Source organism: Acanthochromis polyacanthus, chromosome 13 (assembly GCF_021347895.1).
Source record: "Acanthochromis polyacanthus isolate Apoly-LR-REF ecotype Palm Island chromosome 13, KAUST_Apoly_ChrSc, whole genome shotgun sequence".
In the NCBI taxonomy this organism is placed as follows: Eukaryota; Metazoa; Chordata; class Actinopteri; family Pomacentridae; genus Acanthochromis; species Acanthochromis polyacanthus.
In genome coordinates, this window is record NC_067125.1 from 10,785,136 (window position 1) to 10,811,697 (window position 26,562).

Genomic DNA, 26,562 nt, shown 5'->3' on the forward strand with positions numbered 1-26,562 from the left:
AAACCGATAGTGACCAAGACTAAACCATAAACTTTTACAAAATTACCAGTTCTGAGGTCACCACAAGGGGGCGCCATTGGTTTGGATATGACGAGTCCAAAAAATTTTGGTCACGTGATGTATAGGCGCCATTTTGTTTCCAATTCATGAACGCCGGGTTTTCCTTTTAACGTTGTTTACAACGCAGAGTGTAATTCAAGGTCTTTTTTCGCTCACTAAATACCTGAAAAATGACGGACTGTTGTGCCTTTGGGTGCACAAATTGGTCAGAGAAGGGATTCCACATGTTTAGATTTCCCAGTAATAGTGAAAGAAGGAAACTGTCGGAAAATAAAGTCCGGAGAGTGGGATGGTAACCGACTTCATCATCGTTTTTGTGCCAGGTTAGTCCCATGTATGTACTTTCATGTTATGATGTATGTGTGAATGACAAATAGAAAAGTTTGATGTGATTTTAGGCAGTTGTGGTTATTTTGACTTTGACCATTTTCATGCATGGAGATGCATGAAATACGGGCCGCTGAAGTTTAACGGGGTAACCCGTTAAACTTCAGCGGCCCGTATGTTCAAACGTATTTTGCTAAATCGACCGAAGCTGCAAACTCGATGACAGAAACATTATACACCCATGGAAAGCTTAGATTCTCATGAATCCGCCGATATAAACCACTTTCAGATGTGATTACCACAGCGGATGATATAAACACATTTGTCCAACAAACAGCAAATAACCTAAACAGCACAACTCGCCTTTGAACGCTCAAAACTAGTCACAGATGAAAATATTCAACAACAAACGGCCATAATCCAAGCTTAGACATCCAGACAAAATAAGCCAGTAAAATATTTTGTCCAAAACATGTCTTGAAATCAGTAAGCAATCCACAAATTTCTACTTTTCGTGAATGGAAACAAAATGGCGTCAAATCCCCAGTTGTCGCCACTCTGGTTACACAGGCACTCTAGGATTGTTCCCATTTAAAGGCAGCACCTGTCATCACCAACAGTGAAAAAAGACCACATTTCTGAAAAGACCTTTATTCAGTAACTGCTCGTTGCAATTTTTGACATCAAAAACTTTTTTCATACAGTACTGTGCAAAAAATACCTTCGCAGTCACACTTGAGGGCAGTCAAGAAGTAAATACAATCATCAATATTCTCCAATGAGAAGGACAGCTAGGTCAAGTATCTGACCAATCAGAGCACAGTATGTAAATAACAAGATTAGGACGTTGAAGGCCACTGACAGACTGGACAGGATTCATGTTCTTACAGTTATATTTGTAAACAGACACACACACGCACTCACACAGCATATAAACGGCGTACAAACGAGAATTTCAAAATACATTGTTGACTCCTGGGTCAAATGAAATGTGGACAATATAAAATAAGTTAGTTTGGACAGTTTTCGTTTAGCAAGTGTGCACATTGTTGTCTTCATCGTCAGCAGTGAGTAAACATCGATTACAACGGCTACATCGATGATGGCAGCGAAAGGACAAAACACTTCAGCGTCACTGATCCAGCTCTGGGTTGGCACATAAGTGTCCGTACAGGTGGAGAGAGGAGCAGCTGTGAGAGTCAGACATGCGCTCATCGACAGCCCAGCACCAGGCTACTGGCTGTGCTTTCTGAAAACATGGAGGAGACGCGGACGAAGAGAAGGATGATAAGGCGCAGAGGAAGAGCTGAGCTCCTCGCAGGAGATCTGACGGATCTAGAAGACGTAGATCTTGTCTCTCTGGACGGTGTCGAGGTCGTCGTCCATGGTCAGGAGGACCTGAGAGGGAACAAAAGAACAGAGGGCTTACTGCACTCAGTTTCTGACCTGCAGATTCACATTTTAACAGCATATTTAACCCTCGTGTCGTCCTGTAGGTCAAAAGCGGCCCGTTTTAAAGCTTGAAAATGTGGAAAAAATAGATATTTTCACAGTGAAACTTCTGGTGCCCACATTTTCAACATTTTTTGGTGGAAAAAAAGAAATGTTAAAAATGTTTCTGAAGAACATTCTAAAAAAAAAATCATGATTTTCTGTGAATGTTCTTAAAGAAAAGATTAGAAGTTTTACTGATATGTATGTAATCATTTTAGATATTTTTAGGATTTTTTGGGAAGATTTTTGCTCATTTCTTGAAAATAATTACAAGAATTTTTTGCCGCAAATTTTTTTTTGTTAAATAAAACGTTTAAGGGAAACTTCTAAGGAATTATTGGAATTTTCTTCCTGAAGGTTTTGCAAATTTGAATTAATTTGGGGAATTATTTTGCTGAATTTTTGGATTTTTTTCAAAGAAGGAAACTATATTTTTGGTGCCTGTAAATGAGGACAACAGGAGGGTTAAATCCAAAATCAAACAACCTACTCCAGGTCAACCGTGCTCAAGCAGGTAAAAAGAAGAGCTACCTACACGACATTTCAAACTGTGGCTTTGGACCTTTCTGCTCAGAGACGCATCCGGACTGCAGCAAACAAAGCTACTACACCAGGCTGGGCCAGTGTTTGTGTCTGAATCACTTTTAGTTTGCTTGTCGTGTGTAAATGAAAGTGAATGCAGGCATGTCCGATACACCTGTTTGTTGTTTTGGTCTGAGATGCTGCTGCTCTAATGACACTCAGTGGCTCATTTTAATCCTTTTATGAAAGTTCAGCAAAATAGCTTCCAGTTTAAATGTGCATACCAGGAAGGATCCAAACATGGCGATGGAGGAGAGGAAGTGCCAGATGTCATGGTCGTCAAAGAAGAACAAGAGGATACAGTCCCTGTTGTGCTCCCGAGACTCTGCTGGAGTTTTCTGTCAGGAGACAGAAACACACAGATTCAGTAAATGGAAGTACAATAATAATAATTAAAAATATTACTGTACCTTTATAGCACCTTTAAGAAGAACATTCACAAAGTGCTTTAAAAGGGAGAACATAAAAAAAGGACACAAATGTACAGAATGGATCGCTAATTAAAAGCTGGTTAAACGGATGACATCACATCAGGGGGCTGAGAGAAGCTGAAGACAGAAATAGATGAAGATCAGGAGGTTAGAAAGAGAGATACAAGCAGTGGAAATTTTAAAAGGGATAAAAAAGCAGAGTGATGAAAGTGAAATGCAAGAGAACTTCCCTTGAAGGCGAGTCTATGAAGTGGGTTCTAAGAAGTGATTTAAAAGAAGTTTGTGATTGGGCGAGCCTTATCTCCTCAGGCAGGTCGTTCCAAAGCTGAGGGGTCCTGATGGAGAAGGTCTGGTCACCCCAGGATTTAAACCTCGATTTTGGAACAACTAGGAGGGAGCCACTTGAGGATCTAAGGCTACGTTCACACTGCAGGCTAAAGTGACCCAAATCAGATTTTTTTGCCCCTATGCGACCTGTATCTGATCTTTTCATGACAGTCTGAACAACACAGATCCGATTTTTTCAAATGCGACCCAGGCCACTTGGATATGTGGTCCTAATTCTGATACGTATCAGATCTTTTGCCATGCGACTTCAGTCTGAACGGTCAGCTCACATTTATCCGACCTGTACGTCATTGGTACACGACAAACATTACTATTCTGTGTTCAAGCAAAACACGTCTTCAAGCTGCCGAGGACGTGTGTTTTGCCGTGAGAGTGTTAAAAAGAGGCGCTCACATATGTACGTAAAGGTGGCCCTTAGCATTTCAAAATTCTGAATGAAGTCTGCATCTGTGAAGCCTCTCACATCACTATCCCACCACTCCTGGCTGCGACTCCGCGCCCACACAGTTCTCTGGACAGACGTTGCTCCCACTGCCCCACAAAACGCCAGGGCCAAAATCCTGGCTCTCTTCCTTCTTGACCTTCTCCTTAAAACGATTAAGTTATAAATATGCTGGCTCCGGCTGGACAACAACTTTAAAATGGCCAGACATGCTCTCCTGTTAGCGTCCATGTTTACTTCCGTAAACACTGAACACGCTCTCTGCGTGTGTCCTTGTTGTGTCCTCTTTTGCGCATGTGGGACACTTTTGGGTCATGTGAGGTTCACACGGGAGATCACATACAAGTCGCATTTAATTGGAAATGTGAACAAAATCGCAAAAAAATCCGATTTCACAAAAAAAATCGGAATTGAGCATTAAGCCCTGCAGTGTGAACGTAGCCTAAGGCTGCACGAGGGGCCGTACAGGGTTCTAAAATACAGCCAGAGTCAAGGCCAGCTTTAAAAGTAAAATCTTAAAACCAATTCTAAAACGGACAGGGAGCCAGTGAACAGAAGCAGAGCTCTCTAATGAGGATGAGGCGGTGAATAGATAACGGATGGATAACAATAACAGTAACACGTAAAAGTGTACGCTGATGAGCCAAAATCTAAAGTGACGATGAGTTACTGACCTGCCAGGTGCTGAGACCCTGGAAGAAGAAATACAGAGCGAAGCCCCACACTACAGCCGTGAAGAGAATACACACCAACGGCAGACACTTGATCCTCTCGCCACTCCGCAGCTAAACACACACAAAGAAGACAGTTCACTTAAAGTGCACTGAACATTTTTACATCTAGATGCTGCTCACGTGCAACGGAGGTGCTGAAAACACACACCTTCATGATGATGTAAAAGGCAAAGTAGAGCAGCAGGTTGCAGATGGCGATGGCCAACAGGTAGGAGGCAAAGTCGTTCGGTCTCTCTATGAGGCCATAGGCAGCCCTGCACAGACCAAGGTAAATGTATCATCTGTCACTTCTGCATTCTGCTAATCTAGATTAAAACAGCAGCTCTGTTTACTTACAGAGACCAGTTGACGATGTTCCCCATCACAAGCAGAACCATACGATCCTAACAGACACACAGGGAAGATGAGATGATTCACAGGCAGATATTCTGGATTTGTCAACAGAAGATGGAGTAATTATTACATTCTGTCACATAACAGCTATAAATAAGGTATTAATGACTGAGTTACTGCAGAAACATATAAGGTCACTCCTACCTGAGCCACTCACAATCAGCTTCTTCTTCTTATTTTTTTTTTTTACAACTTTAGTATATATTTAACCCTCGTGTCGTCCTGCGGTTCAAAATTGACCCGTTTTAAAGTTTGAAAATGTGGAAAAATAAATATATTTTCACAGTGAAACTTCTGATGTTCACATTTTCAACATTTTTGGGAAATCTTTGAACATTTTTTGGTGGAAAAAACAAATGTTAAAAATGTTTCTGAAGAACATTCACCAAAAAATAAAAAAAATAAAAAATCAACCACAATCTAGCGAATTTCACTGGATTCTGGTTGATTTGTTTTTGTGAATGTTCTTTAAGAAAATATTAGAAGTTTTACTGAGATATATATATATATGTAATCATTTTAGATTTTTTGGGAAGATTTCCACTCATTTTTTTGCAAATATTTACAAGAATTTTCTTGCCAAATTTGGGGGATTTATTAAAATAAAACTTTTAAGGGAAACTTTTAAGGAATTATTGGAATTTTCTTCCAGAAGGTTTTGCTCATTTTCAGAAATTTGAGGAATTTTTTGGCTGAATTTTTGGATTTTTTTCCCCCAGCATTTTAGCTTTCATTGCTTCATTAGAACAGGAGGCAGATATAAATGTTTCAGGGTTGGAAAACACGTTTGTACTCCACAATTTAAAGGCACAGCATGATTTTTTTCTATAACCAACATCAGTACAAATGGGATATACAACAGTTATAGCAGCAAAACTGCACGATGCACATGTTTGATCCGTTTACTGATAATTTTCTGAAAAAAAATTTGAAAGAGGGAATTCTGGGTAAACTCTTAATGGTCCTATCACAATGTGGGACAGGTTACAGGATAAAAAAAGGTGTCATTTTTTTTCTCCATTTTGATTCCAGGATCCTCTTCTAAACATGATTTTAACAACAATTGTGTTCGCATGCACTCGCTTAAGAGTCTCTCCAATAAAACTCTAATCTATCCTATGTGGGGCTGTCAAAATTAACACGTTATAAAATGCGACACCTGGAGTGGGTGTAAAATTGATTTGGTTTGGCTCAAATGTGTTTTTCATCTCCTAACACTTCTTGTTGTTACCTCCTGTACCTACACTAAAGTTATTTTGCTTTAAAAAAAATCAGCTGATTCTGAGGGGACCTTTTACAGATTTGGTTGATTTTAAATGAAATGACTCTATAAGTAACGCCGCATATTAAAAACTCTTAAATAACAGAAGGACATTACGTTCCTTCATGCTCTGACAGCTCTCCATCATGATGATGCTGAGTTTTCGCTGATCACTCACAATATACATGGGCCCACTGCACTGCCGGATGCAGTCTGTGTAGATGATGTGGATCATCCTGCGCAGGATCCCAGCGTCTGACACACAGAAATGTACAGAAAGGAAGGAGACGGTGAGAAATAAAAAAGTGCAACTATTCTAAGCTGCTGCTTCAACATCAAATGAAACAAAATGCTTCACTGTAATAAATCCATAGCAATACATTATATTATGTAATACAATAAAAAAAAAATAGACACACTGCCAGTCAGAAGTTTGGACACACCTTCTCATTCAGTGCTTTTTTTATTTGTATTATTTTCTACATTGTAGGTTAAGACTGAATATTAACACTTTTTTTGTTTCCAACATAATTCCATATGTGTTCTTCTATAGTTTTGATGTCTTCAGTATTAAATGGCAATGTATAAAATAATGAAATAAAGACCACTTAATGAGAAGGTGTGTCTGGTAGTGCACGTTAAAGACAATATATCAGAGGTTTTTCTAAGTCTGTAAAGTTACGGCCGCAGTGATGAGCACATTTACATTCATGAATTTTGATGACAGAAAACAATGTTATCGCCATGTCCTGATGATGTCATGTTGTGTGGGTGTGTGAGTCTGTGTGTATGTGTGTGTGTGTGTGTGCTTGTGAACGGCTGTCTATATGTAGGGAGGGTGGAGAGATGGGTTTTTTATTTTTATTTCTATTTTTAAATTGTATTTATTTATTGTCTTCTTTGTTTTTAATTCTTGGGAAGCACTTTGTGTTGTTCTGCATGAAAAGTGCTATACAAATAAATAAAGTTTGAAGTTTGAACATCCTGGACTGCTTCAGCTGCAGTCCAGCTTTAGTACTGAGCAGGTGTTCTCAAAGTCACGGCTCAAACAACTGCATCTTACTCATTATTAAGTTCAGAGGTCTAGAATGCGTGGCAAGAACAAAGTAACATTTAATAAACTCACATTCAGGCAACAAACATTCAAGATCAAGTCAACTAAGACAGTTAAAACACACTTCAGCCTAGTATTAATTATGTATTTCTGACTCAGACATATTAACTTTTCTACAGTTGTAGAAATTGTGTACTGGACGCACATTATGTACCTGCTGCTCAGAAGCTGATAGCAATATTCCTCTGCTGTTATGTTTACCGCATGACTTCGACAACACCCAACACTTTGTCCAGCAGCTCAGGCTGCCATGACAACAATGTCAGTAACAGGGAAATGAGCTGCATTAAAACCAACCATATAAATCTACATTTATATGATGAATGGGGCGTTTTGAATAACCTCCCGCTACACTGTAGATTCAGTGTGATGATTCATTGACTAATAGATGATACATTTCAGCACAATGTATGAGCTATATCTGGATTGATTTATCTAGAGTGACCAAACTCACACCTGATTATGATAGAATTCTAGGTAACATCTAAAAATGTCCTACTTTTTATAGCTGTACGCATCAACCAGGATAGTACCCTGTCAAAAAAATACTGGTCAGATTATAACAAAATGCTTTGTGAAAATTACAAATAATCTATGCCAGTATGCATAGGAACACAGCAGATATATTTATATCTGTACATTTTAGAGTTAAACTGTGGCATCACTTTAAACAGAGACATCTTCCTCTAGTGCAGTGGTTCTCAACCCTGTTCATCAGGACCCCATGTCCTGCATGTTTTAGATGCCTCCCTGCTCCAACACACCTGATTCAAATGATCAGCTCGTCATCAAGCCTCTGCAGAAGCCTGATAACGAGCTGATCATTTGAGTCAGGTGTGCTGGAGCAGGGAAGCATCTAAAACATGCAGGACATGGGGTCCTGAGGAACAGGGTTGAGAACCACTGCTCTAGTGCATAGTGTTTCACCACATAACACTATTAATAGTTGAAGAGAGCCACTGCAACACAAAATGTTTCACTGTTTGTAGACTCTCACATATGTTATTGATAAATTAATTAATATATTATTACACTGTTGAATACAAAAAATGAAAAATATTAAACAGGAAACTAAAACTGCAACTAAGAGTCAGAACTAATTTCAAAATGTTACTGTGATCTTACTGAGCCTCCATCGACCCATGTAGTACAGCTGTGTGCTGAGGAGGAGCGTGGCCAGGATGTGGATCACCGAGAAAACGATCCAGAAGACCAAGTTTCCTTTCCCGAATACCTGAAAAACGGAAAAGCATTGCCATCGTAAATTGCGTCTGTGTGGAGAGGTGGGCACGAAATGTGGCAGAAACCTGAATGACAAGCAGAAAATGAGCCCTGACGGTGATTTGAACCACTTGTCCATAGACTCTCCTCTAAAATTTGTGCATATTTTTGAACGTTTAACCTGAACCGTGTTCGCTGTGTCCTGCGTTGTTGTTGTGTGTACGTACCACTCCCAGCACGGAAAAGAAGATGACGGCGGCCAGGCAGGCGTAGGCAGTGTAAGCACTCGCGTTGATGTCTGGGTGTCTCTTCTGATACAGCTTCAACATGCACAGACCGGCAATCATGTACATGAAGGAGGTGTCTGCAGACGAGGAGAACAACGTGACAACACGCACATTTCACTGGTAGGGTCAAAAAGAGGAAAGGATAATAACAAAGTCGTTGCAGACTGATGTTACTGACATACAGGTCAGATTTACTGTCTTTATATTTATTGCATATTTTGGAATTAAACAGTAAAAATAGCACCGTTTTTAACCTTAACCTCCAAAGTGCTTTACAGCATGTTCCTCATTAACCCTCCTGCTGTCTTCATTTACGGGCACCAAAAACATAGTTTCCTTGTCTGAAAAAAATCCAAAAATTCAGCAAAAAAATTCCCCAAATTTCGGAACATTTGCAAAACCTTCAGGAAGAAAATTCCAATAATTCCTTAAAAATTCTATAAATTTTTTTTAATTAAAAAAAATATTATTTTTAAAAAATTCCCCAAATTTAGCATGAAAATTCTTGTAAATATTAAAAAAAGAGTAAAAATCTTCTTATATTACTTCTTATATTTACTTCTAATATTTTCTTTAAGAACATTCACTAAAAAAAATCCACAATCCAGCGAAAGGTTGAAAGATTTCCCAAAAATGTTGAAAATGTGGACATCAGAAGTTTCACTGGGAAAATGTATTTTTTACGCCACATTTTCAAACTTTAAAACGGGTGAATTTTGACCCGCAGAACAACATGAGGGTTAACACACATTCTCACACACCATCTGTCTACCGGATCCATTTGACCCTGTACGGTCACACTGATGATTCTGCCACGAGAAAACAAGAGTTTCCATGTCGAGTCTTAGTAGGGAAGCATGCAGCCTTACCAAATTGGAAATTAGTGTAATTGGGACAGACGTGGTAACAGGCACTGAGCAAGCCCTCCATCATCAGAGCCGTTCCCATGGCATAAAACAGACCAAAGTGCTTTGGGATACCGCACTCCTGTAGGTGAAGGGCAGACAGAGACATGATTGACCTGAAAACTGATTGATAAAGTAAAAAAAAAAAAAAAAAAAAAGTACAGTCCAGGTACCACATACAGCACAGACACAGATCTTACTACTCAGTGCTAACTATGACAATGCCCTCGCTGCTTTACTTTACTGTAGGGCTGAAATGATTCCTCGAGTCATTTGAGTAATTTGATTACTAAAATTCCTTCAGGCAAAGTTCTCTGAATCAAGGCTCCGTTTAATCCATTCTATATACTAGACCATAGGCCATTTATAATCAATAAATTATAAGAGGATTTTAAATTTGACGAGATGCTTCTATTTTAACTAGAGCAGCTTTTCTAGTGTTTACAGCGTCGGTTCAGCAGATCAGAGGCTGAACTATGAAGACAGTTTAACATAGTCAGACTTTCTTTGTGTAAGTCGGCCAAACAAAAACTAAAAGCTCAGTCAGAGTTAACAGGTTTGAAGGCGGTTTTCGACTTTCTCTGTTAACTCAGACCTTCTGCTTCAAACTCGTCACACAAACAGGAGGTTTTAATGCATCGTTTGACTCGTTTTCTGCACCAAATGGACCAATCACAAACAGGCTGCTTTAATGGGGAACAATGAGGACTAGAAAAATCTATGATGGTAAAAAGCTGCTACTGGAAATTATATAGGACGAGAATGCTGGCAGAAACTGTTCAATGTGCGTATTTATTTTACTGATCAATGCAGCTGATTATTGATAAAAGACAGCTGCACAATAAAACCATCAAACTTCATATATTCTAGCATGATATTGTATTGAAGTGCATGTAGATCTGATACTGACTCATAATGAAGGAAATCACTTTAATTTGTGGCCAAATCAAAATGAAACTAATGTTACTGTTCTCTGTAATAAATACTAATAAACTGATCAGTATATATATATATATATTATTATTATTATCATTATTATTAGTTTATTAGTGGAAAGCCCCTTGAGATGTAGCATCTCGTACTATACCATATATGTAAATACCCCTGTTCTATACTATATATGTACAATACACCACTGATGTCTGTCCATGTTCCACCAGGACGGATATCTCTGTTGCCTTTCCACTTTTGATGCTGTAATGCCAAGCACGGAATCCCATTACTCCATTAATCACCAGAATAATAGAATACTCGATTACTAAAACAATCGATAGCTGCAGTCCTACTTTATCGTAAACGGCAATAACAACTTGATGTTTTCAGTCATTAAAAATCATCCAGTCTAGTGATAGATTTCTTGAAAAAACACACTGACAATACTACACCTATACTAGTGTGCATGTGTCTCACCAACGCGTTGAGGTCGTTGCGGACCAGAGCTCGGTTGTGGACGATGTCTCTCTTAAGGACGATAAGGAGGAAGAGGAGTCCCAGCATCACGTAACCAAGGTTACTGAGGATGTTGTTGAATGCACTGTGTCGGACAGCAGGTAAGAGTGAGTCATGACACACTTTCACACCAACGGAAGTCATCTAAGGTTTATATTGTTTCTATAATAATGCACTCAGTGCTGACGAAACACCTTAGAGCACCGAACGGGTGGGCACACAAGAAGTTGTAGTAGCAGATGTCCTGATTTCCTGTAACATTGACAACCTGAAGAGCACAGAGCAAGATAGTAAGAATGTGTTGGTAGATGTCTTGTATCTGTCAAGACAATTTTAGCATCATCGTGCTGTTGGAATATTTGTCATCAGCGTACCGTCTGATAGGTGATGACCAGCTGGATGACTGGCAGGGCATAGAAAACAGCAATAGTAGCAATGTTCCTGAAGAGAAGACAATCAATCATTCAGACTGATGGATACATGTTGCATATGGCTTCAGGACATAATTCAACATTTTTAGATTTTATATGACATTGTCTGGGTAACAAAATATCATTAACAGTGTTGGTTAATTAACAGTGGATCTATTCAACCTGGACTTAATGTCAAAAACTTTTTGTTACTGAGTCCATGATTTCAGTCTCTGATGGTTAACCCTCATTCCCAGTTTAACCAGTGTCCTCACCAGAAGTAGATTTGGTATTTCTTGCTGAGGACCCTCTTGTCTTTTCGGGCCAGGTCAGACACACAAAGAAATTTCTGCAATAAAAAGACAACAATTATTACTGACAGTCATTATTTAAATGCAGGTATCAAAAGAAACGGTAACATTTGAACATCATTACATGCTATTAATGCAGTGAAAAACTATGACATTATAAGCAAAGCTGACTAGCAGGTTATTGAGGTGGGAAAGATGCTACTGTTAGAAGTCTGTTAAGGCCGTGTACCTGTCTTTGAGGTTTTACTTTGAAAACGTGGGTGTAGGCTTTCGTATATACCGTTTGTAGAGAGTTAAAATTAAAGCAATTTTCATTAAATATACCTGTAAGAACCCCTACAGTTAGGCAGCTGTGTGTGTTTTCACCTTTACTGCTAGTAGATGTATAGACACAAACACAACATACACAAAATACAAATGTTTCTGATCAAAACAGGTAAAAATGTTTGGTAATTTTGCCTCAAATGGTTTAAAAACATTTTCTCCCATATTACACTTGTGCTACGCACACGCACAGTTTGACAACAAGGTTCTTGCTTTGCTGCAACAACTGGATTGTCTGTATGTTTCCTTGTTCGATTTTTGCAAAGCAGATGATTGGCTTTTTTGGGGGGAGGGGAGTTATACACCCACCATCTTTAGTGTTGTAGGATTCTTCAAGCAGCAAGTCTTTTCCTGACAACGTCTCTGCTGGAACCCACCGACTGAAATGAACTGCTAAATGACTCCTGAGTAAAACAGGACTAGACTATATTTACAGTTAAATGGGTTGTAATGTGTAAATACGTGGAATGTGTCCAAGTCTGTCCAGTGTATTAGTCAAGTATGCCGTTTATTATTAAATGTACATTATCTGGGGTGCCCCGGCAGCTCAACAGGTTGAGTGGGTGACCCATAAACGGGGGCTATAGTCCCCGAGACAGCAGCCATGGCTGTCTTTCTCTCTCTACTATCCTGACAATAAAGCCGAAAAACTTAAAAAAGACAACAACAAAAAAAAGAAAAAAAGATGTACATCAGCTGTGCGGTCACATCCTTCAGGTTACCATGGTGATTGTGAATGCAGCACTCTTCCAGAGTTATATACACTGCCCGTCCAAAGAAAGTCACACACTCTAATATTTCATCGGACTGCCTTTAGCTTTGAGTATGGCACACATGCACTGTGGAATAGTTTCGATAAGCTTCTGCAATGTCACAGCGTTTGTTTCTGTCCAGAGTTGGATTAATTTTCTGCCAAATTCTTATATTGATGATGGGAGAGTCGGACCGCTGAGCAAAGTCTTCTCCAGAACATCCCAAAGATTCTCAGTGGGGCTGAGGTCTGGACTCTGTGGACGACAATCCATGTGTGAAAATGACGTCTCATGCTCCCTGATCCACTCATTCTCAATGTGACTTCCAGGAATCCTGGCATCATCATCTTGGACTATGCCCATGCCATCCGGGAAGAAGAACTTCATTGATGTAAAGACCTGGTCATTCAGTATATTCAGGTAGTCAGCTGACCTCATTCTTTGGGAACATAATGTTGGTGAACCTGACCAACCCCAGATCATAACCCAAACCCCCACAGACTGGTAGACACTAGCCATGATGAGTACATCACTTCATCTGCCTCTCTTCTTACCCTGATGCCCCCATCACTTTGGAAGAGGGTAAATCTGGACTCATCAGACCACATAAACTGTCATTGCTCCATAGTCCAATCTTTAGTCTCCATAGCAAATTGAAGCCTTTTTTTTCTGGTTAGCCTTTCTGATCAGTGCTTTTCTTAGAGCTACACAGCTGTTTAGCACCAATCCTTTGAAATCACTTTGCATTGTGTGTGTGGAAATGCTCTCACTTTCACTATGAAACATAGTCGTGAGTTCTACTGTTGATTTCCTATGATCATCTAAGAGTTCTGACCACATTTGTTCCTCAAAGATGATGGTTCGCCACTATCCTACCAGGTTTTAATCATGTGTCGGACGGTTGTTAATACGATTTTAGTAGTTTCAGACACCTCCTTAGGATTCTTTGCTTGATGCAGGTCAATAGTTTGACCTTTCTGAAACAGATTCACATCCTTTCCACAGAATATGTCTTCCAACATGGTTGTTTAAGAAATGAGAAGCTCCTCACTGCATCAGCTAGGGTTAAATAAGTTGTTGCAGCTGAAACATATTCATCACTGCAGTAATTATCCAATGGAAGGATCTTACCTATTTTTTTTTTGTTTTACTTTTGGACAGACAGTGTATGTCTCGAAAATTGTAACCGCTTTCACCAAGGTTTTACCATTATCAACACTGGCAAATTTAAATTATAAAGAAAATTCTCTGCTCTCCATTTTGTTGGGGGTTAGCTCCACTCTAGCTCCAAACATCTGGCACATTCACTTGAACAGGGATTTCTTGAGATAACATTTTGGGGGTTTTATCACAAAAATGTAACAATCTGTACTGAGTAAAAGAGGTGAGGCATACCTTTGTGCGAACAATGTTTTTATCTGAATTGATGTCTTCCAACGTGTCGTAGTCATCCTCCTCCACAGAGCTCAAAGACTCGTGCCTGGACCGTCCAACACTGTCCAATGATCGCTCTGTTGGGGGGTAGAGAGGACAGACACTTTCAGCTGACTGGACAGACAATGATAGCAATTAGAAGGACGACTAGATTTAGAAGAATTGCAGGATGATGCAAAGATGCTCAAACACATCACAACGTGTAGGACCAATTTACAATTTTCAAAACAGAAAATCAGGATGATTTTTGGTGCTCTGATCTTTGCACTGATAATATTATTTTGCTGTTCCTTTAGTTATAATCACATGAAAAATCAGGTCACTTCCTGGCATCTCATTCGATTGATGTATCATTAGCATAGTGCCGATTGGTTTGCAGCAAATCTGGGGGCAGATTCGGCCATTTATGCGGCAGTGTGTCACCAATGGGGACGGCTATGTGGCGAAGGTGATTGAGTATTGGTCGACGTTTGAAAGGCTCCTGTCCTAATGAACAAAGACACACAGAGAAGTGATGAGGGACTGGAGCCACTAGCACAGACACCAGCTGCAAGACAGGCTGTGAAGACATAAAGCAGAGTAACAGCAGTGAGCCTTAGATCATGTGTGTGGTGTGTCTGTGTTGGTTTATACCCATGTATCCATAGTTGTTGTCAGTCGACGTGGCGCTTTCTGTGATGGCCTCTGAACTCAGTGTGCTGCCGTTGTCAGCTGGGGAGGAAAACAGCTGTTAGTCAATTCCATCACCACTCGAATAAAAGCGTTAATGAAACCACAGCTGTCACAAACTCACCAAAAGAGCCATATTCGTATGGTGAGGCTGGAGTCTTGCCTGTGGTGACAAGGACAAATGCATTTACAAATTCCAAATGAGTATATGTCAACAAATTTCACATAAGCAAACAAGCACCACAAGCACCACTACAACACATACAATCCAGGGCTGAACCGAACAGCAGTTTCTGGGCTCCGGATATTTGGCCCCGATTAATGACAAATATCTGAATATTCGGATCGTAACGTCCAACGTGGAGACAGACGAATTGACAAGTCAAATATCAATCGTGCAACATTGTGCGACAACAGTGGGGTGGTGGAACCCGAATATTCGCATCTCAAAATAAATATTCGGATACCACCATCATCCCAAACATTGGTATATTTGGGTCCAGCCCTGATACAGTCAAGCCTGACATTATTCATACTCCTAGCAAATTTTGACTTAAAGTTACTTTTAAATGTAAATAAAAGCTGAGAAATTATTTTTTCCACAACAATGCCTCTTGCAGATCATCTTATTGTCTTTTGGGAAACACCTGTGTCATTTCCAACCAAAGAAAAACTTGCTGGTTGAATAAAAGTCACTTTCACTCAAAAATTGCCAGGGGTATGAAGAATTTCGGGCTTGACTGTACATGTTAGTATAGTAACACCGCAAAGTACAAAATCACTACAGGTGAATTGTTAGTCCATTAACAGAGAGATGACGGAGCTACGAATGTATGCAAGGATCCAGCCTAAAATAAAAACAACTAATTGACAAACGTGGGATGAAAAGGAAGGAGTCTTGCTGCAGAGAGCAACAACTACTGCAGTGAAAGTGAACTGTTCCAAAACTGTGCCTTGTTTAAAATCAAATCATATCAGCAAACACTGCAGTGAGCAGACACAGAGACGCACTTAAAGGCAAGTCTTAAGCTGCAGAAGCACATCATCACTGCACGCAGTTACTGTCTCCATGCTGCTGTTGGCCGATCATGTTGTTACTATCGATGATAATATTATGTGCTTATGTGCTTCTTGGGCCAACAGAACTGTCATAGTGTTACCTAACATGTATCCAGATGAGTGTAGCGGAATATCTGTATTTCTCTGAAGCCATAAAAACTTTCGTCTTGGAACAATGCACACTTGTTACCACAAAGCCAACAAAGCACTGTAGCCAGTCACATCTCTTTATCTTCCTCTTTTTGAAAGTTGCTGACAATGCAAGACAGTTTAAAGTAAGCAAGCTAATGCATGTGCAGCATCTGCAGACAAGCAGCACAGTGTGAGACAAGAGAGTAACTGTAGTTATACCATCTCCGCTCTTCCCCAGTAGAGAGGCTGAACCACACATCAGCATGAGGGAGAGAGTGAAAGATACACATTCAGTTTAGACAGAAATGCTAAATTCTACATTCACAGCTGAATAGAAAATGGATGCTGAACTTCATGTTAAGTGTTATTTAACATCTTGTTTATTGTGGCATGTATTTAAACAAAATCTGTTCATAGATTTGCATTTTTTTCTAAACGGTGCGGTCCAGGCACCCTCCACAGAGCCCCTAATGGGTTAGTCCATCGTAGCTAGTTGCTGGGTTACCTGTCTCAGCAGGCGACATGTCAGCGGGATTCTCCAACAACACCTCTCTCTTTTTGTTCATCCTGTAGAAACATAGAGGGGAAAGATGTAAATGGATGTAATTTGTATTCAGAAGAGTGTCATTCTTGCAGCGCAGTCGTATGAATCTATATTTCTCGATTAAAGCTCGGTCCGTCTGCGTTGTTGTGGAACCATTACTTGGCAGTCTATACATTTGAACACTGTGATCTCCAATGCTGGAAGACAATGCTTTAACTAGATGCAGATTGTTCCACGGAGGCAATGAGTATTGGGTCTGTCTGTGTCAGTGGCAATACGTGGCTGCAGTGTATCAGATTTTGTTCAATCTTTGTCCTCATCTGCATGTGTTCACCAGAGACAAAAACTAAGTTGTATAAAAAATTGAATTATTATAATTTAGACTTTTTTCACATCTGGGAAAATCTGTATTGCAGCAAATTAATCTCACATACCTCCAAAATGTGTCTTTTTTTCAGCTCAAAATACTGCAGAGATGGTTCATGCCTCTCTGACTGCATAACCCCTGGTATGAGCCCAGTTCTAAATCTGCTTTTTATTCTGAAAACCTATGAGCTGCTGCTGTTTCTGTAACCTTCACAGAACCTGCATCTGTGATTGGCAGCTGGAGCGCTCAATCACAGCTTGAGTTAGTGTTACATAGAACCTGAATCAACCGCTTGCTTGTGAGGCTGGAAGGCTAACTAGTTGTAAGGGGACTTGAGGAACAACAGAGGTAAATGTTTTCATATTTCAAAAATTTCCAATCTCAAAACTGAAAAAAGTGCATAATTTTCAAACAAGGCTAGTACACAAAGTTCCTGTAAGATTATATGTGTGGATGTATGCATTTCTGCCATTCTAACACGCCAATACAGTGATGTGGAGTTATATTTCTGGAAATACTGAACACTTAAAATGGCTTTTTCAGGAAAGATGGGTTTTTTTTGAGGGTGAAAATCCAAAAATATCCACATCTGAAAACATACAAAATCCTCTGAATTCCACCAAAATATTGAAAAGAATGTTATTTTGAGTCCTGAACAACAAATAAGGCAACTATGAACAAAATCTAGGACAGTGCAGCACCACTACCTGAAATGACGCAGACTGACATTATTGTCTGCACCAAAGATGTAGAGATGCATTTTATTCACTTCTAACAAACGACCTTCCAAATAAATGAATCAAATACCTCAGTTATAAGATGTGTGTATGTAGTGGATGTACAAACTCCTGGCTGCACAGACAAATGCACCTTCTTACCTCTTGTTTTCTACACAGGCAACCAGCAAGGTGAGCAGGTAGAAAGAGAGGAAGATACCCAGACAGAACAGCATGCCCATCACGTACACTTCCGCTGTGGAGAAAGATGTATTTAGTAGAAGCCTGTTTATTCTGAAAGATGGCATGATCTTGACTGCACTGCATGATGCAACAATACAGCAACATCACCACAGGTCTGTCAAGTGAAAGAGACATATACAGCATGTTTCTACTCAACGGCAGCAAATTCAATAGACTAACACAAAAAATATTTAAAACAGCATCTCCATCCATTGTTTTAGCACCTGATTTACAGTATACAATGAAAACAGAATCAATATAAATAGTTGGACATTGACACAATTTTCAGCATTTCGGCTCTGTACACCACTGCAAAGGATTTTAAAAGAAACAATCAAGACGTGCTTTAAATGCAGACTTTCCATTTTAACTTGAAGGGATTTAGAACAACATCCAGTGAACGGTGGAGTAATTACAACACATTTTATACGTGCCCTCCACCTTTTTATGGGAACGAAAGGAATTGGACAAAGTAACATAATCATGGCTACAAATCCTTTGCAGTCGATGACCTTCTGAAGTCTGCAACCCACAGACATCCCCAGACCCTGGGTTTGGTCTCTGGTGATGCTCTAATGCTGCTCTCTTCACTTCCTGCTTGTTCTTAGGGCATTTTCCCTTCAGTTTTGCCTTCATCAAGTGAAATACATACTCAGTTGGATTCAGGTCAGGTGACTGACTTGGCCATTGCAGAACACTCAATTTCTTTGCCTTAAAAAACTCTTTGCTTGCTTTCGCAGTATGCTTTGGTCATTGTCCGTCTGCACCGTGAAGTGCTGTCCAATCAGTTCTGAAGCATGCAGCTAAATGTGAGCAGATAATATTGCCTGAAACACTTTAGAGTTCATCCTGCTGCTTTGGTCTGCAGTCACATCATCAATAAATGTAAGAGAACCAGCTCCACTGGCAGTCATACATGCCCACCACCACGCTTCACTGATGAGCTGCTATGCTTTGGATGTTGAGCAGTTCCTTCCCTTCTCCAGACTCATATCTTCCCATCATTCTGGTATAAGTTGATCTTTGTCTCATCTGTCCACAGGATGTTGTTCCAGAACGGCACAGGCTCTTTTACACATTTTTGGCAAACAGTAATCTGACCTTTCTGTCCTTCTTCACCTTGTGGTGAACCCTTTGTATTCACTCTGGTGAAGTCTTCTCTTAATTGTTGACTTTGACACAGATATGCCTACTTCCTGGAGAGATCTGGTCAACTGTTGTAAAGGGGTTTATCTTGACCAGGGAAAGGATTCCTCTGTCATCCACCAGACTTGTTTTCTGTGGTCTTCTGGGTCTTTTCACATTGTTGAGTTCACCAGTGCATTCTTTCTTTTTAAGAATGTACCAAACAGTTGATCTGACCACACCTAATGTTTTTTTCTATCTCTCTGATGGGTTCGTTTGGATTTTTCAGCCTAATGACGACTTGCTTCACTGATACTGATGCTCTTTGGACTTCAGACTGAGAGTTGACCTCACTAGATTCCAAATGCAAATATCACACTTGAAATGAACTCTATACCTTTTATCTGCTCCTGGTAAATTACATAATGAGGAAATAACACACCTCTAGTTATGGAACAGCTGAGCAGCCAGTTGTTCAATTACTTTTGGTCCTTTGAAAAAGGTGAAGGGCTCATATAAAAGGTGCTGTAATTTCTACACTGTTCACCTGATTTGGATGTAAATAACCTCTAATTAAAGCTGAAAATCTGCACTTGAAGCACAGCTTGATTGTTTAATTTCAAATCCATTGTGGTGGTGTACAGAGCCGAAATGCTGAAAATTGTGTCAATGTCCAAATATTTATGGGCCTGACTGTTTCAGTCTGAACGCTCATTGTTGTGCATATGCAACTCACAGTTGATGGCAGGAGAAACCACCACATCGAGGATCTTGGTACGGTTGCCAGCATCAATAAGTTCATCGGGTCGCAGAGGATAGAAATGTAGTGGACCGCCACACGCCTCGTCCTCCGTTTTAACCACGACCACCACATAGAAACTGTTGCGAGGAAAATCCTTTCTCTGGGTGACGGGAAGAGACACAAGGAAATATGATATGGCTCTGTGTGGTAACGGCTCTTTATTCAAATCTATATCAGGCTTTGTCACAGCAGTTTAAACAACATGTACGTGCCCATGTGTGAGAAACTACCTGCACAGTGATGGCACCTTTTTTTGTCATAGTCTGGTACATCCCAAGAAAGGCCACATTGTTGTCAAGGTCATATACAGGGCACTGAAATGAAAGGAAGGCAGAGAGAAAAGATGAAATGAGAAACATGAAGCAACAAATCAACTCAATTCAATTTATTATATATGTATAGCACCAAATCAACATGTTAACATGAAAAGGCCAATTCATGCTTTTTCTGTCTGCGGTGGTACACTTGGCATAAATTTCGTCTGAATGCAGCCCAAAATTTGTGACTGTGTGGACTGTCTGCACTGACTGACTGCTTGTTATGAAGGCAGACTACACAAGGAGATTTTCTGTCGCCCACATCTTTACAATTCAGCAACAAAAGCGTTGCAATTAAAGTGGCCCCTGTTGGCTTTTAGAATGCATTTATTTGTATGTGCATTTTAATGACGTGTGCTAGGACAGTAGGATAGTCTAAATTCTCCAGAAATCTTGTGCCACTGTGCCTGACACAGCTTGGAGATAATTACATTCATAACATACTTCAGGCCAATCAAGAACTAGCTGCTTTATCCTATTAAAAAAAAAGCACAAACACTGTACTTTGTGCTTTTACGTGTTCGATATGACGGGAAATGCAACTGTCTTCATAGCAGACAGACTGGCAACCATCTAGGTGTAATGGTTCAAAGTCCAGTTTGTGCATATGAACGTGAAAAGAATGAAGTCTAGTCGTTCCAACATTACAGAGAGAAACCCACAATTTTCTATTGAGCAAGCGCTTGGACACAGTGGAGGAGAAAAACTCCTTTTAACAGGAGACCTATGAAAGAACCAGACTCAGGGTGAGTGACCATCTGCCCAAACCAGTTGGGGTGAGAGGAAAGTCGATGGAGAAAAGAATAAAGATAAGAGCGGTTACCTTTAATATTGATCAGTGGGATTACAGAAAGTAGGACAGAGTGATACAAACAAGCATAAAAAAGTTTAATCTTTCCACAACATCAGAAAATTGACAATGTTTGACTCCAAGGAATCTGTTACAGTTACCTCTATGATGCCCCCATGTGGCCCAAGCATGTTACTGCATGCTGACCACAACAGCAGGGGAAAGGGCCACTTAAGGACAACAGCAGTCTGGTTTGAGGGGACAGGATGCTAAGAGGAGTTACACATAGCTGTACCTGGATGTCCTGGATGGACATAACGGAGCAGGGGAAGTTCATGTCTGAGTTGACCTTGACGATCACAGTATCCACTCCGTCTGGAAAGACATACTTGAAATACTGAGAGAAAAGACAAGAGAGAGATAAAAGGAAAATGATCAGGAAAGCAGTTGGGATGGGATTAAGAAGGGACAGTGTAGATTTTTCAACCTCTGGACCATCTTGCATTCGCTGACAACACAATAAACCAATGATTTTACAGATTCAGACAAAATCAAACACATATGTTTCCTTTCTTGGCTGACTTGCTGAACTACAAGGGTTATCTAAGGTCCTATCAAAGGACATAAAGAAAACAGAAGTGCATTTGCATCTGTAGAAAAGATGAACATACCAAAATCCTGCACTGTGTAAAACCAAAAATTCCCTCTGCTCGTATCATCCTGTTTTCTGAGTGCACTTCAGCTTCTCTCATGTTCCTCGTCATCTGACTCCCTACCTCTCTGTCAATATCCTCATGCAAAGCAGCACTTAGTGTCATAAGCACATAAAGTTATGGTATCAGGCTGATTACCTGAGGTTGGGACGGCGATGCGGTGAAGGTGAATTTCTTGTCTGTCCTGTAATCAGGTTAAACGTGTCACACATACCAGCGAGTGACTACTTGTTGATATAACATTAAATAAAAAATAGTAAGAGGGCAAATGTTTGTGTTATTTTATCAGATATCACTCACTGCAGTGTGAAACTCTCAACACGGCTGACTCTGAGCTGATAGTTGGTACCCTGGGCGGACAGGGTAGACACATCGACAAAAAAGTACTGAGTCTCAGAGGCGGCTCGGGTTGGAGGTTGGCACAGTGTCCGGCCCACATGATTGTAAGGGTACTTCCTCTGGTAGCTGGACAGAAAGACACATGGAGGTACAGAGGATGAAAAACCAAATGAGAATACAAAAGATCTTACGCTTACATTCAGAAGGTCTGAGTTTTGTTATCACTACTCTGCCAAGGAACGCCGGAGTTATGTGACGATCTTTGTATGTTTGTCTGTGAACCTGTCTGTCTGTGTGAAACATTACTCAGAAACAGCCTAACGGATTTGGATGAAATTTTCAGGGAAAGTCAGAAATGACACAAGGACCACCTCATTAAATTTTCACAGTGATGCAGCTTATAGTCTGGATCCACAGATTTGCTACAGATTTTCCATTGCCAGATATAGGTGCCGGCACGGCGTCGCTGTTAACATGAAGTGATCACTGTGTCAGTTACCTGCTGACGATCACATGATTGCGATCCTACTACAAATTGACTGTGATTTATCAGTCAGAAATCATACCAGGAGCAAATGACTAAACTGTGGGGTGTTTCTGAGTTCCATCAATTCCTGCCACCCGCTACATGTTTAAGCCAATGTAGCAAACCCTTCCCGGAATGGTGACAAAATAAAAGCCCATAATATTAAAAATACATCTTCAAAATAAAAGTCTGGAGGGAACGTTTATTTTAACACTGGCAAAACAAAGCCTTGCCAAAAGTGATGAACTGATCAACAGACCTTTAGAAGAGTAATTTACACACAATTCGGTATCCATACATAACATGCACATGCATACCACATGCCTGTGCTTAGTGCAAGGTCATTTTTTATTAAAGATTTCAGCCATCGGAAATGATACGTCAACTGAGCAGCCTTGGCGGAGTACTGCGCACTCTGAGTGCTTTTCTCATGTTAAGTTTCTATTCCTTAGAAAGAAATTATATTGAATTATTAATCGAGCAATACCTGATTGTGAGGCACAGCTAGACGCTTTGAAGGAAGTGATAGGAGACAGTATGAAAAAAGAAATCAAAGCAAACAGCTTGACTTCTTACATTAGCCTGTATTGTGACGAGTGTATTGAATATTATAGCCATTGTTGTTTGAGAATGAGATGATTTTTCAAGATAATTCATCTTCAATTCTCTCAAAAAAAATCAATAAACTTATTTAAGTAAAATGCCGACAGTAAAGCTCAAAACATAGAAGTTTGTTCTTTTAAAAACAGCATGTGATAGAAACTACATAAAATAGAAGTAGCTTCAGCATGGTAATTTTAACAAAGGTCATTTACAGTAAAATGGCTCTAATATCTACACTGGCAGACCACAAGAGAGGAAGTGAAAGTCCAAGGTTCATTAGTGATCTGCTAAAACATGCCTGACCACATGACTGCATAAGCAAGAACTATTGCAAGGTGACTCCAGTGTTTGCACAATTACTTTAGAGTGTGGGAAACAGATCACATCACAGATGGACTATTGGCCAATGGCTAATAAACTTTGAAACTCCTAATGTGCTATGAAACCCGACATTATTAAGACAGGTAACAAAAGCTCTGTGTCCTATAGCAGTCAAGGCACAATCCAGATGATATTAAAGGCAGGTGATTTTGTAGTTTTCTACCTGGAAAGTAAATCAATCTTAATACTGTTGAATAGAAACACAATTCTTTCTAACTAAGCCTCGTCATGTCTCACCAGGCCAGCGACAAAATTCTGTAACAAGCACAGCTAGCATTAATGAAGCTCCATCACATGAGCTAAAGTCCTAACTGTTTACAATATACAGACACTCCCTAACAGGAGCCTTGGATTATTTCTTTATGTACATAACGTGTATGTGCTGCTAGCTACAAGGAAATTCAGTAAGGTGTAGTAAAAAAAAAAAACCTAGACATACAGGCAAACTGATGTGGTCAATTTAGACATTGTGAAAAAATGTTAAAGACGCAAGTCTGTATCTGTAGCTACTGTGTTCCCCTTTTTTCTGTTTTGTTATGGAAAACAGTGCAGGTCATTACAAGTTACACTGCACGCTTGAAGTCACACATTTAAATGTGTCATCGACCAACTCCACATCTCAATACTAGAGAACATCAATCATCGGTGTATGTTTGGCATCTTCACTATGTGACTGACAAAGCAATGTGGTCCTGGATAAAGGCTGTGCTGGGAGCAGCAACATACTCTACATACACTATACACCCTATTTAACTACAAACTTTATTTTGGAAAAGTATAGACCGTAGACTGCTAAGGCAACAGAACATATTGGTGCTTATTCCAGCCCTGCAATACTACTTTCAGAATATTATCCACTAAAATCTCAGAGGATTTAGGTTAATAGGCAGCTAATAAAGAGAAACCAAATGAGTAATATTCTGATACCCTCAGGGAACATACATTGTTGGATAGCTAGTAGGTCAGAATCGTTTTGGGGTGCTACTATCTACATGAGTTTATTTGATTTTTAAAAGTAAGGATCATGCTTCCAGTCTACATGTGATGTATGTGAAAGTGGGGCTACTCACAGGCCTCTGAGAATAAGAGGGACTTGAAAAGAAAGTACAGCTTGTTTCTGTCGCACTACAAACAGAATAGTAGTCTCCAAATTCTGTGGCGACACATCCACTGTCACACGCACTCCCTCCGTCTGAAAGTTAAACATGGAACAAGAGATAAAATATCAACATTGCTTGACATCATCAAGTGAAAACAAATGTACTAATCCGACGAGGAAAACTCACCTTATTCCTGGAGACCGTGTGATTGAAAGCATAGATGGTCTGGTTTTCACTTGTTACTGTGTCATTATAGGTGACATCAAACTCTGCATCTTTCGGGACTACATTTTTAGTCTCCCCCACCGCCCCACTGCCGCAGGCTAACTGGGTCACACATAACCAGAACAGAACTGCCAGTCCAGCTCGGATCAAGCGAGGAGCAGGTCCAGAGCAGTTTTTATGTCGAGATTTCCAGCAGCTCCTCAACACCATCTTGTCTGACACCGTCTTCCTCAACTGGAAACTGATACCTACGAGCAACACTAACAAAAACTCCACCCCATTCAGCAACAGATACTCAGATAGCACTCTGGCTAGCTTAACGGTGCCACTTCCGCCAACAATAACAGCAGCTGCTAACTAACGAGCTACAGAGACAACGAAACGTTTACATTTGCTACAGACCTATTCTTTGTCGTGTACGCATACGCAGCAGAGTTGACGCTGTTGGCAATGCACACAATAACACAAGTTTCAAAGCAAAAATTGATACTCAATTCTTCTACGTGAAACGCCGAAGTCTGGCAGGCTGCTGGCTAGCTGAGCTAACATTAGCAATGCTGGTTAGGACGTTGGTGCAGCAGCTCCATGTTTTCAAATTGGGCTCCAACGTCCAACGGTGTCAAAATTTGAACCGCATGAGGTGTTTTGTCAATCCTCTCCCCGTGTGGACGGTTGTCAGTGTCCGTTTTCGCAGTGCCACTGCATTGTGCAAGTACGGAGGGTGAAGAGATTCACTGTGTTTACAATATGAAAAATCATCTGTGCCACTAGCGCCCCCTCCACGCTCAGGCAGTAAACAAACCGACGTGTCACGTAATGACGTCACACGTCTCCAGGACTCAAATTTTGAGTTTACGGTCAGATACTTATCAATAGGAAACACGTTAGTGCATTTAATGTGATGTTGTTGTGTCTTCTGCTTTGTGAGACTGAAGAGTATATTTTCTTGCCTTTTTCTCACCATTTTATAGCAACACATTACTTTCTGCAGTACAATACTGTTCAAATAATGCTCTGGAGGGTATTGTGCCATGATGTGTTCCAGCACAACTTTTATGCAGACAGAGGGGGTTGTAAGTGATCAAGAAAAGTTGGGACACCTGTAGGATTTGGTACCACCAACTTTCAAGGCTTGATCAACCTCCATTGCTGCAGAACAGCTTTAAGTTGTTAACCCATTTCTTGTACTCTGAAAAGACCTTTTGTATAATTCTGAAATGTACATTATTTTTCAGTTTTGGGTAATCTTGCCTTATTTTTAAACCTCTAGCAGTGCAACACTTACTTTTGTGCCATTTCAAACTATTCATTGGACTTTAACTGTTCGAATTTCAATAAAAAATTGAAAAATTGGGGTGTTCTAAAACTTTTGACTGGTAGTGTATATGTAGCACCTTATCATGCACACAGGACTTTTCAAAGTATTTTACAGGCAAAAGTAAAAGGAATGATAAAACAAAATGTGTATGATACCATACAAAATAGTATACAGAGTAAAATTATATGAATTGAATTAAATAAATCCCAAAAACTGTTACATACAAATTTTATAGAGTAATTTAACTGACTAAAGTGGTGAAAAAAAATTAGGTGAAAAAGAGAGACATGGAAAAGAAAACACATACAATAAAA

At 40.0% G+C, this 26,562-nt stretch overlaps 1 protein-coding gene across 1 annotated transcript; it reads right to left on the minus strand.

The window, feature by feature from the left end:
• Nucleotides 1-1,022: 1,022 nt before the first annotated feature.
• sidt2 (SID1 transmembrane family, member 2) lies at nucleotides 1,023-25,732 on the minus strand. Its single transcript, XM_022205803.2, has 26 exons — nucleotides 24,892-25,732; nucleotides 24,676-24,797; nucleotides 22,057-22,221; nucleotides 21,895-21,940; nucleotides 21,339-21,440; nucleotides 20,167-20,250; nucleotides 19,871-20,036; nucleotides 17,929-18,022; nucleotides 16,645-16,706; nucleotides 16,359-16,385; nucleotides 15,073-15,111; nucleotides 14,913-14,990; nucleotides 14,241-14,356; nucleotides 11,734-11,807; nucleotides 11,423-11,489; nucleotides 11,243-11,316; nucleotides 11,010-11,133; nucleotides 9,564-9,681; nucleotides 8,635-8,771; nucleotides 8,312-8,420; nucleotides 6,251-6,327; nucleotides 4,755-4,801; nucleotides 4,567-4,672; nucleotides 4,359-4,469; nucleotides 2,688-2,801; nucleotides 1,023-1,785 (listed from the first exon to the last, which is right to left on the minus strand). The coding sequence occupies exons 1-26, from the start codon at nucleotides 25,138-25,140 to the stop codon at nucleotides 1,723-1,725; spliced, it is 2,571 nt and encodes an 856-aa protein (XP_022061495.1). The 5' UTR covers nucleotides 25,141-25,732; the 3' UTR covers nucleotides 1,023-1,722.
• Between the last annotated feature and the right edge of the window lie 830 nt (nucleotides 25,733-26,562).